Source organism: Cavia porcellus, unplaced genomic scaffold, assembly GCF_034190915.1.
Source record: "Cavia porcellus strain 051 isolate PalLab524CR breed Dunkin Hartley unplaced genomic scaffold, mCavPor4.1 scaffold_5, whole genome shotgun sequence".
Taxonomy (NCBI): Eukaryota; Metazoa; Chordata; class Mammalia; order Rodentia; family Caviidae; genus Cavia; species Cavia porcellus.
Genome location: NW_026947488.1, coordinates 28,447,939 through 28,465,701, shown reverse-complemented (window position 1 = coordinate 28,465,701; position 17,763 = coordinate 28,447,939). Strand labels below are relative to the sequence as shown.

The following is a 17,763-nucleotide window of genomic DNA, read 5'->3' as shown; positions in this document are numbered from 1 at the left end:
TTTGGACTACTACTACAGAATACCGTAGACCAGGCGGCTTATAAACATCAGAAATTTGTTTTACACAGTTCCTGAGGCAAGATAAAGGTACCAGGGGCTGGGGATTTAGCTCAGCAGCATAAGCACCCGCCTTGCAAGCAGGCAGTCATGAGTTCGATCCCCGGTACCGATAAAAACGAAAAAGACCAAAAAAAAAAAAAAAAAAAAAAAAAAAAAAGAAAGAAAAAAGATAAAGGTACCAGCAGGTTTGGTGTCTGGTGAGGACCTACTGTCTGGTTCATAGAAATTTGTCTTCCTCTCCTGCTTTTGTGGTGCTGATAATGGAATGTATGTTTCTCGTGTACTGGACAACACTACCACCAAGCCACACTTCCAGTCTGAAAGCTGTCTTTTTGCTATAACATTACCTGATGGAAGGGCCAAAGAATCTCTCTGGGGCCTCTTTTAAAAGGGCACTAATCCCATTCATGTGTTTCCACCCTTATACCTTATCATTTCCCAAAGGCTCTACAACCAGTCCCCTCACATTGGGAAACTGTTTTTTCATTTGTTTGTTTGTTTTTTGAGACAGGATCTTGCTATGTAGTTCAGGCTGCCCTTGAACCCTGAACTCAATGTGTATCTTAGGCTGGCCTCACACTCAAGGCAATCCTCCTGCCTGCCTCCTGAGTGCTGGAGTTTCAGATGTGTGCCACCACATATGGCTGTGGAAATAAATTTTATTACATGGGTTTTGGGAGAATATGAAATCCTCCCATGCATTCCTGTTCTAATTTCTGAACATTTATATCCTTCTCACATGCAAAGTACATTCTTCTAGGCCTCAGGCTGTGCCAGCATCAGTACCTGGCTTGGCTAAACTAGATTATCACCTCCGGGATTGATGTCTTTCTCAAGGAACAGAACCAATGTGTACCTCATCCTCTTGAGAAGCTGGGATTACAGGTGTGAGCCACCAAACCTCTTTTCTAAGGGCACTAGTCTCATTTATGAGGACTCTGTGCTTGTGACTCAGTCACCTCTATCTTGGTTACTTTTCTCTCATTGCTGGGACAAAATACCCAACACCTAAAATGAAGGAAGGAAGGGTTTATTTAGCTTACAGCTTGTGGAGGTTTCAGGCCATAATCAGCCGACTGCAAGGCAGGGTGGCATGGCATTGGGGCAGACTTTAAGGCAATAAACCAGCTAAAGCAGCCAGAGAAAAAGGGAGGAAGAGCAAGTTTCTTTTCCCCCCTTATACTGTCCAGAGCCCCCCACCCCCACCCAGGCGAATATAGCACTCACAAAATCTCTGTGCCTTCTTCATGCACAGGATGAGGATATTTGCAAAGTAAGATTCTGGCTCCCTGCTGAGTCTCTCAGTAAAACTTTAAACTACTCAGGTTGACACAATGCATTAACTATAACAACCTCCACATTCCTTAACATTGGGGATTAGGTTTGGGGGAATTTGGAGAGAACACAGTCTGTCAAATAATCAAACAATTTCTCTTATAAAGTACATGAAGTGCTGTGAACAAAAAAATAGAAATTTCTGTAGGGAGGTAAGAACGGAAACCTGATACAGTCCTGGGGAACCGTCAGAGCGGATTAGCAGAGATGTCATGGGTGGGTGGACCTGAAGTGTGAGAAGGGGAGGGTTGGGGAAGCACTTGGGATAGGACCATATCACAGGGTGAAACACCACACGCAGGGCCCTTCCTTTACAGGGCCTTTATGGGGCTGTGATTTCGCCTGCTTTCCCCTAATCCTTGCCTGGTGTCTGAATGGGAGTGGATTAGGATTAATACTCTGGAAGCCTGTGGATAGAACCCTTATAGCAGGCACTTAGAAGAGTTTAGGAAGTGAGGCCAAGTGGGGCAGGGCTTCAAACTAGCTCTGATGACCGAGAGCTTTTCCTTCTGAGCTGGCTTGCAGCATCTGATGGGCCATGGTTCTCCCGAAAGAGCATTAAAGGCTATGCTCTTTGCCCTCTTGTCCCTGGGCATACGCACAGGTTCCACAAGACCAAGCCAGTGCTCTTATGCCACCACTGGCAGACCTTCCACACAGAGGATGTGCTCTGCATGGCCAAGTACCAGAACCAGTTCCTTGCGACCTCCTCCTACAATGGGGACATCCTCTTCTGGAACGTCAACATGTTGAAGCCCATCTTGAATTTCAATGCCTCTGTGAGCCCCCTGCCCTTACAGCCCGTGAAGGTATGGTCACACTCCCTCTGACTTTTGTCTTAGCTGGAGGCCAGGACTGGGGAGAGATGGGAGGGCGGGACACAGCCTGGGAAGCAGAGGGCAAATGATGTGTTCTGGAGGGGCTCTGAGCTACAAGAACAAATGCTAGTTTCTACCATTATATCCATTTGACTGATGAGAAAGCTGAGGCACAAAGAGGTTAAACACCTCGTCTGAGGCCACACAGCCAAGCCTCATGGCTCTAGCCCTGTCATTTCTGATAGATTACTTACTCCTTAGAGGAAGTATCTATCATCACAGTTACATTTTATTGCTGTAAAGTCACCAGGCTTATGATGGGGACCTAGAAAACCTGTACAGGCTTGGAATTACTATATCACACAAGATTAAAGCTGACAGGGTCCTGAGGGCTTAACTTGTGCAGTGGTTTTCCAGCTGTGCTAGGTAGAGATGTTTGGAAGCTACTGCAGGGTCAAGGGGCTTGGGTGGATGGAGCCTCCCCAAGAATAGCTCAGCATTTTATTGCTCTTACACTTGTGACTTTCCTTAGATTAGAAACAATGAAAAAGCTTTGGAAACCACTGTCTATTTTACAGGTGGGGAGACTGGCTTCCTCACAGAAGCTGTGTTCCTTTGGGGACTTGGGGCACAGGGATGGGGTTATAAGCTTTCCTGTGAAGGTTGGCACAGGGTTGGGGTTATAAGCCTTCCTCTGAAGGTTTTCGGATGTGAGGGTTCTGGAAAGCAAGTCCTCAGGCAACTAGAGGACCAGAGGTTTCAGCATTGGACTAGGGAGGCCCCAAGTTTCCTTGTAGGAGGTTGCAATGCCTTCAGGGATGCTATCTTCCCAGCACAGGTGCAAGAAGGGGAGAGATGCGTGGTCTGTAGCCATGGACCCACCAAAACCTGCATGGAAAAGAAATGGGCACATAAGACCTCCAAGAAGCTCCCTGGCTGTGGCTGGAGGACCATGGGCAAGGCCAACCCGAGGCGGACCCTGATGTCGGCTCCTGTTGTGTCGAGACACCCAGGCACCAAGGAGCAAGAAAGGCCTCAGTCCTATCAGGTGAAAGAGAGCCCTTCCTGCTGGTGTTTGTTTGTTAGTGCTTGTTTTGTGATTTGGTGGGCTTTTCCCAGGATATCTGGAAGGCACTTTCCCATCCACTCATTCATTTTGAGCAAGATGGGCAGGCAGAGTGCCTCGCTGCTGTAGTCCCACTATAGCTAACCTACTGTGTTGCCTCAAGCCTGGGCATGGTTACTTCCCCAAGCACTGCCATACCAGGCTCCAAAACCTCAAAAGTTATTGGCAGACCCGGAGGAGGCACAGCCCTGAAAATCTACAAGCAGATGCTAGAGCCTGTGCTGATCTTTTAGTATTCAAGATTGATTGCCAGGTGCTGGCCCAGGAGTGTCCCACAGAGGCCCCAAGCACACTTAGTCTCCTTGGAGCCCAGGCCACAAGGGCATGAGCCAAGATGCAGCAAAGCATTATCCTCTTCCCCTGAGCCTTATTGAGGATGTTCCAGGACTGGTTCTTCTGAGAATGACCTAGAATAACTGACAGTTCTCTTTTGTGGATAGGGAGAAGGAGCAGGAAGACCTATTGCCTCACAACTGCAGGGGTTATTTACAAGTGGAGTGGAGTTCCAGCAGGCAGCCCAGTGCTGGCTGGAGCCATCTGTACCAGACATGACTGTCCCTCGCCCCAAGGAACTCACTGAAGTGAAACTGCCTTCACCCCTTTGCTGTTTTATTTCTTAAACTTGATTTGGAGCCCCCCCCCCCCCAATACTGTGTGACTACAGCATCCCAATACTGTGTGACTACAGCAGGGTCTTTTGTGTGGTGCTGGAGGGACTAGTCCAGTTGTTTCTGCAACTGAGTGCTGATTCCTGCTCTAGACACCTTTTCCAAACACATGCAAGCACAGGGCAGTGTAGACCCAGCTCCAGAATGATGTGCTGGGAGTAATTCTTCCCTAAGGCACATATGCTTTACGATACAGTTAGATGCTCATGCCAGTGTTGGAGGATCAGGATTATACCACTGGCTTCAGAGCTTCTAGAGCAGTGAAGACTCTCTGGCCTCATTTTTTGCCAGGTGACCACTTCTGTGACAAAGAAAGGATCTTCTGCAAAGGCAGACTCAGGTGTTTTCTCTAGGGAGCAAAATAGTGTATCACTGAAAAATGGGCATTCCCTAGCCTCAGAGTGTCTGAAGCCCAGCACACACCAGATAGCCAAGATGCAGTAAAGCATTATCCGGACATCACAGGGTGGCTGCTTTTCATAATCTGTCTCTGATCTCTGTCCCTTATAGGGAAGGAAGGCACCCTTATGTGATCTGGGAGGCCTGGTTTTTTTTTTCCAGGTATCTTTCGGCACTGGAAGATCCAATTCATCAAGGAAGTCCCTTTACAAACAATCATCTTACAGAGAGGCTGAAATGGGAAAAGAAGAATCCCAGAAGAAAATGTTGCTGCAGTCTAAGAAATCAGTGGAAAAGGTCGGCCATGCTCAGCCACAGGGTGCACACTCAGGGTTGGGCTGGGGTCCCTGGACTAGGGGGTCAGCTGGACTCACCCTAGTGCTGGGGAGGGGTCGTGGAGGATGGTGCTGTGCAGAGTTCTGGGGTCAGGACTGCTGTGTTTGGGGAGTGCTCTCCAGGCATGGGTACATATAGAGGGGAGCAATATCCCTTCTGCCTGGGGTTTGGCTGATGGTAGAAATGGCATTTCCAGAGCCTGTTGTTGGAATGCCTTTCCCCTGCCTGCAAGGGTGCTTTGTGTGTGTGTGTGTGTGTGTGTGTGTGTGTGTGTGTGTGTGTGTGACAGAGGGAGAGAGAGACAGACAGAGAGAAGAGAGAGAGAGAGAGAGAGAGAGAGAGAGAGAGAGAGAGAGAGAGAGAGAGAGAGAATAGGGCTGGTTCATCTCTATCCTCGTCTCTTCTGTATCTTCCCCTTTCTGCCCTTGGACACTCTTTTACTGTGTGATACTTCTTTGGTTCCTGAAAGAAGCATCATAACTGTGTTAGGGTGTAGAAGGCCTTTCCTGTCTTTGAGCTCCATGGACTGGAGATTAAGAACAAGGGCTCCTTGGAGCTGGTCCTGCAGTGTGGGTGGATGGCTGGGGCTGGCTCTTGTTGCTGCCTCCAGGTTCTAAATGTTTTTTCTTTTCTCTTAAAAATATCTTTAAATAAAGAAAGATTGCCTGCTTGACTCCATCCTCCCCTCTTCACTCCCAGCAGCAGCAGCAGCAGCAGTCACTGACAGATAAGCTTGCACTTTTTTTAAAAGCCAAGTGTTGTAAAATTATAAATTTTAGCTGTGTCTTACCTTTTTTCTTCAGTGACGGGAGTTGTGCCTAGGGTCTCACATAAACTAGGTAGGTAAGCACTCTGTCCCTGAGCTATACCCAAGCCATTTTAAAATCATGTATATTTCATGGATATATTTTCATGTTTCATTGCATCTTATTTTGTCATTTTATTCTTTTGATTGCGTGGTACCCTATCATTTGGCTATTGCATGAGCTTTAAGCTAGTCTTCTATTGACAGACATATAGGTAGTGCCAGTTTTTCATCGCACCAAATGTCCTCCCTACCCTTGTTGGGCGGTGGTGTGCATACACTGCAGGGACCGTTGTCAGGGCAGGAGTGGCAGGCAGGAGTAAACTCAGCCCTTTACATCTGTGACTCCTTTCAGGCTGGCGATGACTGGTACTATGAAGGCATGGGTGGTTATTGATTGAGGATTTATTGACTTTTAGGCTTTAGGGAGGTAGCGGTGGACAAAGACAATCTGTCCCTGTAGAGAGGACACCGTGGTTGAAGTGAGGCAGACAGCTAACTGGCAGGCCAGGTCAAGGCATGGCATGGAGGGAGCAAGTGCAGGGGAGGACAAGGAAGCTGGGAAGGAGGGAGCTGGGTGTGGGCAGTGGGGCCGGCGCTGGTGCGGTAGCACTCTGAAGCAGTGAGGGCCATGGCTCCCTGTTATCTGGGAGGCAGGTGACCCTGGCAGGAGGGGCAGTGAGTGCAAAGGCCCTCTCAGGAAAGCTGATTTGGAAAGTGCAAGAAAGAACCTGTCTCTCTCTTGCTGTTCTTTTCTCCCATTCCACATTCTTCTGTCTTGCTTTGTAATTAGAAAGTGATACATGTCCTTCATTAAAACTATAAAATTCAAGCTCTGTAGAAGTGAATAAAATTAAAGAAAGGCTAGCTGTCACTTCCTCAGTCTCTAGAGGGAACTATATTGCTAGCCTTCCAGGCTTTTTTTCTGTGCATACACAAGCCTATAATATGACTATATATGTGAATCTAGGGACCTCTCATGCATGTTCTGTGACCTGCTCCTGGTGCCTGCTGGGCTCTAACGTTTGGAGCCACAGCCTGCCTGCCTACTTCTAGCCATGGGGTGTTCTGGTATCCACAGGGAGTTTATCCAGTGTCTGCTATTGCTGCCAAATGGTTAAGTTTCTAGGTTTTGCCTTTGTAGAAATCACTACAGTGAACATCTTTGTACATATATTTCAGATTTTTTTTCTATTTCCCAGGAGTACAACTTCAAGCTTAAAACACATTCCTGGAAAGCTTTTGCTAAGTTGTGTTACTTTTCAGCCTAGTGGTAATATAAGTAGCAGTTAACGTTTATTGAGCTCTTACTATCTGCTAGGCAGTGAACTCTGTGGTGTATAGAAATTATTTTTATTTTGTAAATAACTCCAGGTGATATGCACTATTCGTTTCATTTTATAGACAAAAATAAGATCAGTGAGATAAGGGACGTGGCCTGTGAAACCCACTGTCAGAAAATGGCACAGTTAGGTCCTGATTCCAAGTTTGCCTGTTTTCAGGGTCTGATTTCCTCTTCTTTGTATAGTTTAATTCTCTGTAAGTTACTCTTGGGAAATCCTTGTATTTTTAAAAATTTTTTTATTGTTTGGGGATACCAGGCACCAAACTTAGGGCCTTGCAACTTGCCGGGCAGGCCCTGTGTCGCTGAACTATATCCCCTGCCTTTTTTGTATTTTGTAAACTTTTTGTCTTTTGTCTTTTTGAAAGACAAAAAGGTTTCATTATGCAGTTCAGGCTGGTCTCAAACTCACTATGTAGCCCAGGACAGCCTGGAGCTCACAGCAATCCTCTTGCCTCAGCTACTGAATGCTGGGATTACAGGCATGCACCATCATGCCCAGTTTTTAACCTGTTCTTGCATCATGAGTCTTGACTAGCTTTTCAATTAGGTATTCATATACAAGGGACTGAATGTCTACTAGTGAGACACATGTGTATGTACGTGTGGAGAGAGACACTGTGGTGGACAAGTGTGCTTCCTGCCAATGCTGCCTCTCGCTGCAGGCCTCTGTATATGTCCCATTTCTTCCCTGCTGTTCCATGAGCAGCCAAGTCCCTTCTCAGAAGTGGGGAGCCAGGATGGGAGCAGACGACAGCTTTTCAGGATAGTGCCCAGGAGAGGATCTGGACTCTTGATCACCCCTGGTGTCTGGCATTCCTTAGTGGAGGGAAGGAGTCAGAGGGGTTGGGACAAGGATGCTCATTCAACAATAACTTGCCATTCCCCTCTCCCTCAGCTACTTTCTATCTCTTAATTTTGAGTACTCTAATATCTCATATAATTGGAATCATGTTTGTCTTTCTAGGATTGGCTTACTTAGTATAATGTTCTTTAGGCTCATTACATTGTAGCTAGCATGTGTCAGAATTTTCTTTCTTTTAGTGTTTCTTTCTTTTAATCTAAACATTATTCAGCTGTATGTACCTACTATATTTTTCTTATCCATCTATTTTTTTAAATTTTATTTTAAAGAGGATAAAACAAAATATAACAAAACGGATCAGAAGAAAATAACGTAAGTGACACAGATTTCAAAACAAGACAACAGGAGATCAGCAGTGGTTACCATAATGTCTCTTGTTTTCTTCTAAATAGTTGTCTATATCTTCACACACAATGAATTCATACAAAACAAAATAGTATAAAAGTGATCAAAACAGAGTAATGAAGGCATTATAGGCCTTCAAAACCAGACAACAGGAAAATCAACAATGGCTGCCAGAATGTCTCTTGTTCTCTTCAAAACAGGTGTCTATACCTTCATGTATGTTGAAATTAAATAAGACAAAACAGATTAAAACTACTCTGAAAAAGAAATAAAAGCATTACTGGATTTCACAGCGTGATGATACAGAATCAGCAATGGATACCATAATGTCTGTTTTTCTTCAAAGTAGCTGTTCATTTCATTGCATATAATAGTCGATTCTCATGAACTGTTCAGAAGTTCTAGGCACGTATATTGTTTATTCATCTGTTGATGGACACTTGGGTTTGGTATCTTTTGCAGGTTAGCTATTGTCAACAATTATGCAGTGATGCTGTTCTTTGTTTTTTTTGTGCTGGAGATCGAACTCACGACCTCGCATTTGCCACGCAGGCACTTAAGCTGCTGAGCTAAACCCCCGGCCCGATACTGTTTTTTTTTGATGTACACATTTTACAATGTTTTTTTTTTTTGTCTTTTTATCGGTACCGGGGATCGAACTCACAACTGCCTGCTTCCAAGGCAGTACGCCGCTGAGCTAAATCCCCAGCCCCCATTTTACAATGTTTTATCAAGTCCACTTTGCCTGCTTTTCTTTGCTGCCTCTGCTTTTGCATTATATCTGAGAAGCCACCATTAAATCTTCTCTTGTTAAGTTTTTAACTTTTTTTTTCTAAGAATTTATTGATCTTAGGTCTTAAATTTGTTTTTAATCTACTTTACATTAATTTTATCTATATGGTATAGATAAGAGTTCATTTTGCATGTATATATCTAGGTTTCATAGAGCCATTTGTTGAAAATACTTTGCCAAAATTTATTTAACCTTTTATGCAAAGGCTTATCTCTGGACTATTTTATTCCACTGATCTACATGATTATCTTTATACATCACCACACTGCTTTGATTAATGTAGTTTACTAGTAAGTTTTGATGTCAGGAGTTGTGGGTTTGTTCTTCCTTTCAGAACTGTTTTGGCTGCTCAGATTCCTTTGAGACTACATATGAATTTTAGGATAGAGTTTCTTATTTCTACAAAAAACACCATAGGTTTGTGATAGGTTGTGTAGTATTGATATCCTAACAATATTAAGTCTTCCAATCCATGACTATATATTTCCATTTATTTATGTCTTTTATTTCTTTCAGTTTTGTAGCTTTTATTGTACAGATCTTTTACTTCTTTGGTTAAGTTTCTAAGTATTTCTAAGTATTTTGTTTTACTGATGATATTGTAAATGGAATTGCTTGTGTTAATTTTTTCAGATTGTGTATTGTTAGTAAATTGAAATGTAACAGATTTTTATGCATTAGTTTTGTATCCTGCTGTTTTGCCAAAGTAATTTATTAGTTATAACCATTTTTGGTTAAAAATCCCTACCCTCAAGTAGTTCATACTCCTGAATATGTTATTATCACCAGGTGGATAGGAAAGGGCATCTTGAAAGTTGGGAGACCAGTAGATATGGGGACTTGTCCAGGACCCTCAGCAATATGAGACAGATGCCAGGGCAGACCCTGGTTCACAGCCCTGCTGAGCCAGGCCTACCTCTCTTGTGTAGATAATCTTTCTGCAGACCAGGCCTCGCCTGCCACACACGGCTGCCATGCTGAGCAGCTGCACTGATGGTTACATCTATGCTTGGTCTATCCATGGAAATGGAGGCCTGCTGGGGAAGTTCCCTGTGGACCTGGAAGATAATGGGGATGTCGTGGGCGCCATGGCCACTGATGAAAATGACTGGATCCTTATCACAGGAGATTGTAAAGGATGCATCAAGGTGAGGAAGAACACTTGTTAAGATCAAGGGGCTGGGCCTGCCAAACTTTTAGTTATCTCATTGGTACATGTGGCTTTAGTTCCTCCTCCACCTGGGTCTGGAGTCATTTGTAAAACAATATGGGAGAACTGAGAGGATTATTTAGGAGTCCTCTACCCTGACATGCCCAGTGGGATGAGTGAGGGATTGTTTATAAGCACCCCATCTCAGAACCTTTACTCATGAGCCTAAGCTCCTGCATTGTACTCTCACGGCTCCCTCATCTCCTAACCGTGTGGCCATCTGTGACCTGCTGTCTCAGGAACTGCAGCCCACCACACCCCCTCTGCCTGCCAACCAAGTGATCTGCCGTAGATCCCATCTGGTCCTGAATAGCTGTGTGTTTCCCAAGAACTGCTCCCAAAGGAAAGAATGGTCTGGGAGGAACCTGTAGACTGAGTTAGGAGTGAGGTCAAAGGATGCTGGGCTACTAACTCATACTTTCTGCCTAGATATGGGATATCAAAGATTACTGCACATTTATTGGGCATCCATCACCCCAGTCCAGTGGGGTGAAGATCTCCATTGAAACAGAGAACAAGTTCCGGTTCTTAATTCCTGATCGGCTCCAGACCAACATTCCATACTATATTCCTGTGCAGGAGAAGGAGGTAGGGAGCGTCCGGGGGGTTGCTCAGAAAAGTGCTTTTGAACCCTATCAAGGAGCTGGGACTATGATTTCTATACTGAAATTATGCTTGTTTCATGTTTTCCTTTTGTGTTTGGCTTTTGTGGAACTATCTGTTAATCAGAGGTCATGTTTAATCAGTAAGACACAACCATGCATATACTAAATATGTACACATATATACGCATATGTACCTATACTCCTATTCATGTGCTTTGATCTTGCAGGGTGGACTCTGGAGTTAGGAGTTTTTCTAAAAAGACAATTAAAATATTTACATATTTTCTGAATAGGTAATATATTAACATGCTCCACAATCCACTGATATTTAGCTGCATGGTGGTATATGCCAGTAACCCCTGCACTCTTGAGTGTCTGGGGCAAGAGGATCACAAATTTGAGCCCAATCTGGGCAGTTTAGTGACTTAGCAAGATCTTGTCTAAACATAAAAGAAATTTAAAAAGATTAGGGTTGTAGTTGACTGTGAAGGGCTTGGGTTCAACCCTAGTACTGCATAAAAAGAATTACTTATTTTTGCTTCATAACTGGTGAAATTAAGTACCTTATTCTTAGTTATCAGGAAAATGCAAATAAAAGCCACATGTGATTCCACTACATTCCCACCAGAATGTCTGAAACTAAAAAGACAGGCAGTACTACATGTTGGCAATGATGCAGATCAAGTAGAGCTTTGCTGCTGGTAGGACTATAAATTGGCATAATCATTTCAGAGAATTATTTGACAATAGCTGCTACATTTAAATACATGCTTCCCTGTGATCTAACAATTCCATTCTAGGTTTATAACCCAGAAAAATCTTTGCACTGAGAAACATGAATGAGAATGTTAATAGACTACTATTTATAACAGCTCCTCACTGGAACCAATGTAAAAGCTCTTCATTGTAGACTGGAAATGTGAATTGTGGTCTACATACACTATAGAATAATAATTTGGCAGTAAAGAGGAATGATTACTGTGTATCTACGCATTACAAAATAATTCCTCAAATGATTTAAGTGAAAGAAAACAAAGAATATATATTACAGGTTTTATGGTTCCATTTGTATAAAGTTTAAAAGCAGGCAAAACAAACTGTTCTTGTTGGAAGTGATTATTTTGTGGGAGGAGCAGAATGCCTGGAAGGGTTTTTTTTTGTAGTACTGGGGATTTAACTCAGGGCTTTACATGTGCTGTATAGGAAAGTGCTGTATTATTGAGCTGTGTCCCTTGTCCCTAGAAGGAATCTTGAGGGGTTCTTCTAGGGGCTGACAGTGCTCTGTTTCATTATCTGGGTTTGATCATATAGTCAAATACAGGTATTAAAAAGGATTATCTTTATGATATGTATAATTTTCTAGGCATTCATTATAAAAAGGCTTACATGAAGAGTTTCATTCCCATCACCTGCAAAACAGTTCTTATCCTTTGAAATGTATAAAATCATTTCACCCTTATTTTTACATAGAGGTATTATGTCATATGTACTCATTTTGCTTTTCTCCATAATATATTATTTTTTTATAACTGGGTAGTAAGCCACAGACTATACTATTAATATAATTGCTTTTTAAGGGAAATTTTTTCAGTGTCAAGTGCATAGAAATGTTTTTCACATATGGGAAAACACATCTGTAGAATTAATACCTGAAAGTGAGATTGCTAGATCAAAGCATTGTCTGAGTTTGCAATTTGTCAGTCATTTTGTAACCTTAGGTACTTTTTGAATTTTGCAAAAAATATGTTAAATTCAATATAGTTTCAGTATAAAAAGAATTTTCACTGTATTCAGATCTGTTGGGAATTGATCAACCATTGTTATGGTTTAGATCTAAAATTTTGTCCCACAGTCTCACATGCTCAGAGATGGAGCCGGTTGGAGGAGGCAGGTCAGTGGAGTTGTGACCAGACGGATATATTCTTATTCTTGGATTGTTTTCTCTGCCTCTCTATCTTAGTCTCTATCTCTATCTCTGTCTCTCTTGCCTTCTCTCTCTCCCTCTCCCTCTTTCTTTTTCTCTTCCTTTTTGCTTTTTGGCTGCCATGGTGTGAGCATTTACCCTCTATTAGGTCCTTTCTGCCTTGCAGCCAGATGATTCTTGCCTGAGCTCAGTGGAACTGTCATCCAAAATAAACCTTTCCTTCTCTAAATTGTGAGTTTTGGGTGTTTTGTTCCAGTAACAGGAAAAGTGAATAATACAAAAATTTGGTACTAACAGTAGAGTTGTTGCTGTGACTGTATATGGCCATGTGGTTTACAAGTCTTTGTAACTAGTTTTTGGAAGAAATTTGGAAAACTTTGGAGATGTAGGGTAGAGAAACCCTAGAATGCTATAAGCAGCACTTGACTTGCAGTTCTGGTTGAATCTCAGAAAATCAGATGGTGATAGGAATGTGAACAGCAAAGACCAGTCTCATGCAGTTTTAGCTGGGAATAACACTGTATTCAAAATTGGACTAGAGCATGTGTGTATTTAATTCTGGCAAATAATGTGTCTGTGTCTTTTCTGTGTCCTAAAACTTTGCATTAGACTGAATTTAAAGGTCTAGTGGAAAAAATTTCAAAGCAACTGAGTGGGTGCAGCACAAATACTGCTGGCCACTTTTGTTCAAATCTACAGTGAAATTCAGAAACAAAATGGAGAGGCAAAAGATGTGAAAAATTTGCAGTTTGGCTAGAAAGGAAGGACCTGTAAAATTGGGGCCAAGTGTGGTTTCTGAAAAGACATGCCAAGTACTTTGAACAGGACATCAAGAAAGATACTTTGAGAGCATGTCAGAAAATGATCAGACACCACTCACTACAAGTTTAAAGCTATAAAAGGGTAAACACTTTTGAAAAACTTTTGAGACGAGAGCTCCAGGTCACCCTGCTCATTAATAGCCACCTAGGGAAGTATTTTCCTAGTTTCGTCATCCAAGCATTCAGAGGATGTTGCCATGTTCCAGGGAGTCAGGCTACTGGCTGACCTGGCAGCAGACCTTATGCTCATTTTTCAGGAATGCAGAATTCAAGAGTTATGGGGTCACAGAGGCTTCTACCCACATTTGAAAAGAAGGCCTAGAAGGTTATACAAAAATGTGTGACAGGATCATAGTTCTTACCAGGACCTCCCAGAGAGTAAAGTTTAAAGCTCTGAGAGTGAAGCCAAAGGTGCAGTGGAGACTGTGGGGAGTTGGAGATGCCAGGAATGAGAAATGTCTGCTGAAGAAAACCATAGGCAGTGAGCGGAGCCAGCCCAAGAGAGAAACCATGTTGGCTGTGACCAGCAAGGTCACAGGGGTACAGGTGCCCAAGCCCTTTGAAGTTTATGTCATCTCACCACAACTGTCCCAGGGTGCTGAGCATGGAGCTACAACATTTAATGTTTGCTCTGGTGGAATTTGGTTTTGGTTTGATCTGATTCCCATTTCCCTAGTTTTCCCTTTTGGAGTAGAAATGTTTACCTAGTATGATTATATATTAGAAGTATTTAGCTTTATTGTTAATTTTTACAGGGACTCACAACTAAGAGTTTGCCTTGAGTCTCAAAGGAGACTTGGTATTTGGACCTTTTAGCAATACTGAAACTGTTAAGACTTTGGTGACTTTTAGAGATGGACTAAATGCATGTTATATAACAAGGTAAACATGAATCTTTTGAGGGCCAAAGGTGAAACATTTTGGTTTACATCTAAAATGGCCCCAGAAGTCTTGTGTGTTTGAATATGAGGATTGGTTGGATTGGTAGGTCATTAGAACATGGCTTGGAAGGGTATATTTTTGTCCCTAGCTCTTTTTTCTCTTTGCTTTCTGGCTGCCATGGGGATGAGCAGCTGTCCTCAGCCAGCCCTTTTTTTTTTTGCCATTTCTGCCTTGAAGTCAGTCAATTTTGAACTGAGTCCATTGGAACTGTGAACCAAAATGAACCTTTCCTTTAAATTGTGGGTATTGGGTGTTTTGTCCCAACAATGGAAATATATACTATATACTATAAGGCAATACAGTATATAGTACTAATATAGTATATAATACTAATATATACTAATAAACCCATGGATTCAATACCTGGAGAATTTGTAATACTATTTTAACAAGGACATTTATTTATTGCTTAAGAGATTTATTTACTGTTTAGGAGATTGTGATGAATAGCATGTGTGTGCTCTTCACTGAACCTCTAAAACAACTCTGTGAAGGAGATGTGACTTTTTTTAAGAAGATGATGATGAAACAGAGAACATCAGGGACTTGTCTAAGCCCCCAAAGCTGCCAGTGCTGAACCAGACATCAAAGAGATGTCTAGATCTAGAACCTGTGTTCCTAACCAGGTTCCTAACCTTAGTTTTATTTTATTTATTTATTTGAGACAAAGTCTTGTTCTGTAGTTAGGCTGGCCTTGAACCCATACATAGCTCAGGCTGGCCTTGAACGTATGACAATCCTCTTACTTCAGCCTCCCAAGTGCTGAGATTATAGCTGAGATTGTGGCCACCCTGCCCAGCCTGTCTTTAGTTTTAACATGATATATTTTAAATATATTGGAATTGTGTATTAGAGTTTTAATAGAGAAAACAGACATAACATAAGATATACAAATGTATAAGAAATGACAAGATTGGCTTACGATGGTCAGCCACAGAGTCTGATGAGGAAGCCCGCAGAGGGTGTCTACACACTGGAGGCCGAAGGATTCAACCCAAGGTCTGGAGTTCACCCTGGTGTCTTGTGCAAGTCCACACCAGCAGGCTGATGGGTCTGCGACAGAAGGCCGAAGGCTCTGTGATGAAAGGCTGAAGAGTCTATGCCGGAAAGCTGAAGATTCTACACTGGAAGCCAGGAGACGACGTCCAACCCAAAGGTGAAGACTGGAGCGTCTCCAAGAATGGACTGCATTCGTTCTCCCTCCTTCCCCTTTATACCTCCAGGTGATGAGCCACCCTGGGGTGGGGTCTACACCCTAGGTGTAGAGTTGCTAAACCCATTTAGTGAAGCTTCTAAATGTCTCAAGTTGACACAGTCGATCAATCACTACAAATTGTATTGTCCAATGTAACACACTGTTGTAATGTCAGAGCTTGAAAACTCTGATGATGCCATTCCATTTTGGATTATTTAAAATAGCTGGAAACAATCTCCATACCATTCAACAAAAGCACATCCCATTATTGGATATTCTTTTTTTACCTTTATAAATTTCAAAACAGTACAAAGCCACAATATACAAGACTGGTTCTAGCATAAGTAAAGACAGATCAGTGGAAATTGTATACTTGATAAGGGACTTATACTAGAATATACTAATATGAAGAGCGCTCATAATGCAGTAAAAACAGTAAATAACCCAATTAAAATAAGATAAGCATTTTTTCAAAGAAGACATGCAAATGGGCCGAGTATGTAAAACAATATTGAACACTGTGAGCTCTCAGAGAAATGCATATCAAAATGCTAATGAGACCCCACTCCACACTTACTGAGATGGCTATAGATAATAACAAGTAGTTCAGGCTGACCTGCAACTCACTGTCTAGCCCAGGTGGCCTCAGACTCTTGGTGATCCTCCTGTCTCAGCAGGGATTTCAGATGTGCTGCCATGCTTGTTCTTTTTGGTATTTAAGGTTTAAGATAATGCTTGGTTTTGTCTTAATAGCTCATCAGGTATCCTGGCACTATTTATTGAGTCATGCTTTCTATTACTTTGTTCCATATGAAAGTTTTAGGTATACTTGGGTTGGTTTGAGTTCTCTACTTAATTGTTCTGTTTAAGATTTGTATTATTTTGCCTTACTTATTTTACTGTAGCAGAATAAATACCCCTTCCTTCATCTTGGTGTATTTAAAAATGGTTCTGGTAATTTTCACTCATTTAATGATTGAGTAGATTTTTATTCTCTCATGCCACAACCCATGTGGCTCCTGAAGTTCTTGAGATGAAAGACCGTGAGAGGGTGAGAAAATAAAGAAGAGAAAAAGCTGGGGTCAAGTGGAGGCCTTATCCTCCTGATGGGAGGAGAGAGGTACTGCTCAACCAATGCAGCATGCTTATTTATGTACTGGGTAGGATAATGTCAATTACAGCCCCCTCTACCTAGCAACCCATTGCTTGGACTATCTAGGAGGTTGGTATTTTTCTGGGCTGTAGCAACTTCTTCAGGTGGCTGACCTGGGTGCTGTTTATTTTCTGGTAGGGTCACATCTGTGTCATGCTCTAGGTCAATTTCCAGCTTCAGTGGCTCCCAACACACTCGTAGTACAATATGATCTACCACCCCTTTACCCTATTCTCCCAGTGCCCACTTAGAAGATCTTGTTTTTGTCCTGGCCCCATCCCTTTCTAGTGATGTGGCCTTTTGCTGATTACTAAACATCTCTGACTCACTTTTCCCCTCTGTAACACACTGAGATTCCTATATATCCTATAAGGTCGTGAGGTTCAAATGGGGTACTCTATATAGAAGCAGTTGGTATACAATATAGACACATGCAAATCCTTTTTGTGGTTTTACTACAGAGACCAGTGATCTCAGGGAAGTGCTGAGACCAGCAACTTGGTATGGGAAATGTCCAGAACTGGAAGGCTGGACCATGTGCCACAGCCTTTCACTGTGCTCTGCTGCCTCCAGGCCTGTCTGGTGACACTGGTATAAGCAGTTGTCTTTTATTGTTCTCTATAGGTTGTGAATGGCCAGACCATTTCCCTGGTTCCTCCCACACTCCTGATTACCTGGAAAGGCCATCTGGAGAGTGTGGCAGATATCCTGTATGTGGACAGCTTGCAGCTGATCATCAGTGCTGGCCAGGACTGGGACGTCAAGGCTTGGAAACTCTCTGGTGATGCCATTGGTATGGATCCCACCATAGCACGTACTAACCCCTGGGCCGTCTTGTCTCTGTCTCAGATGGAACACAAGCTGGCATGAATCTCCCCGCAGCAGAGCCATTGCTCAAATAGTATTACAGGATGGGAGCCTTCCATTCATACATCAGCAACCATCTATCTACATGTTTATCCACTGACCTAACATTATTTGTCTGTGTATATTTGTGAAAATCATATATCCAGTTAGTTGT

The 17,763-nt window shown here is 42.6% G+C and overlaps 1 protein-coding gene across 1 annotated transcript in view; it reads left to right on the top strand.

Moving 5' to 3' along the window:
- The window catches only part of Efcab8 (EF-hand calcium binding domain 8), an 85,570-nt gene that overhangs the window by 49,748 nt on the left and 18,059 nt on the right, over window positions 1–17,763 (top strand). Inside the window, exons 17-22 of the mRNA XM_023560108.2 lie at window positions 2,000–2,204; window positions 3,052–3,261; window positions 4,569–4,703; window positions 9,822–10,040; window positions 10,532–10,690; window positions 17,367–17,535. Coding sequence (XP_023415876.2) covers window positions 2,000–2,204; window positions 3,052–3,261; window positions 4,569–4,703; window positions 9,822–10,040; window positions 10,532–10,690; window positions 17,367–17,535 — 1,097 coding nt within the window. The remainder of the gene's footprint in view (window positions 1–1,999; window positions 2,205–3,051; window positions 3,262–4,568; window positions 4,704–9,821; window positions 10,041–10,531; window positions 10,691–17,366; window positions 17,536–17,763) is intronic.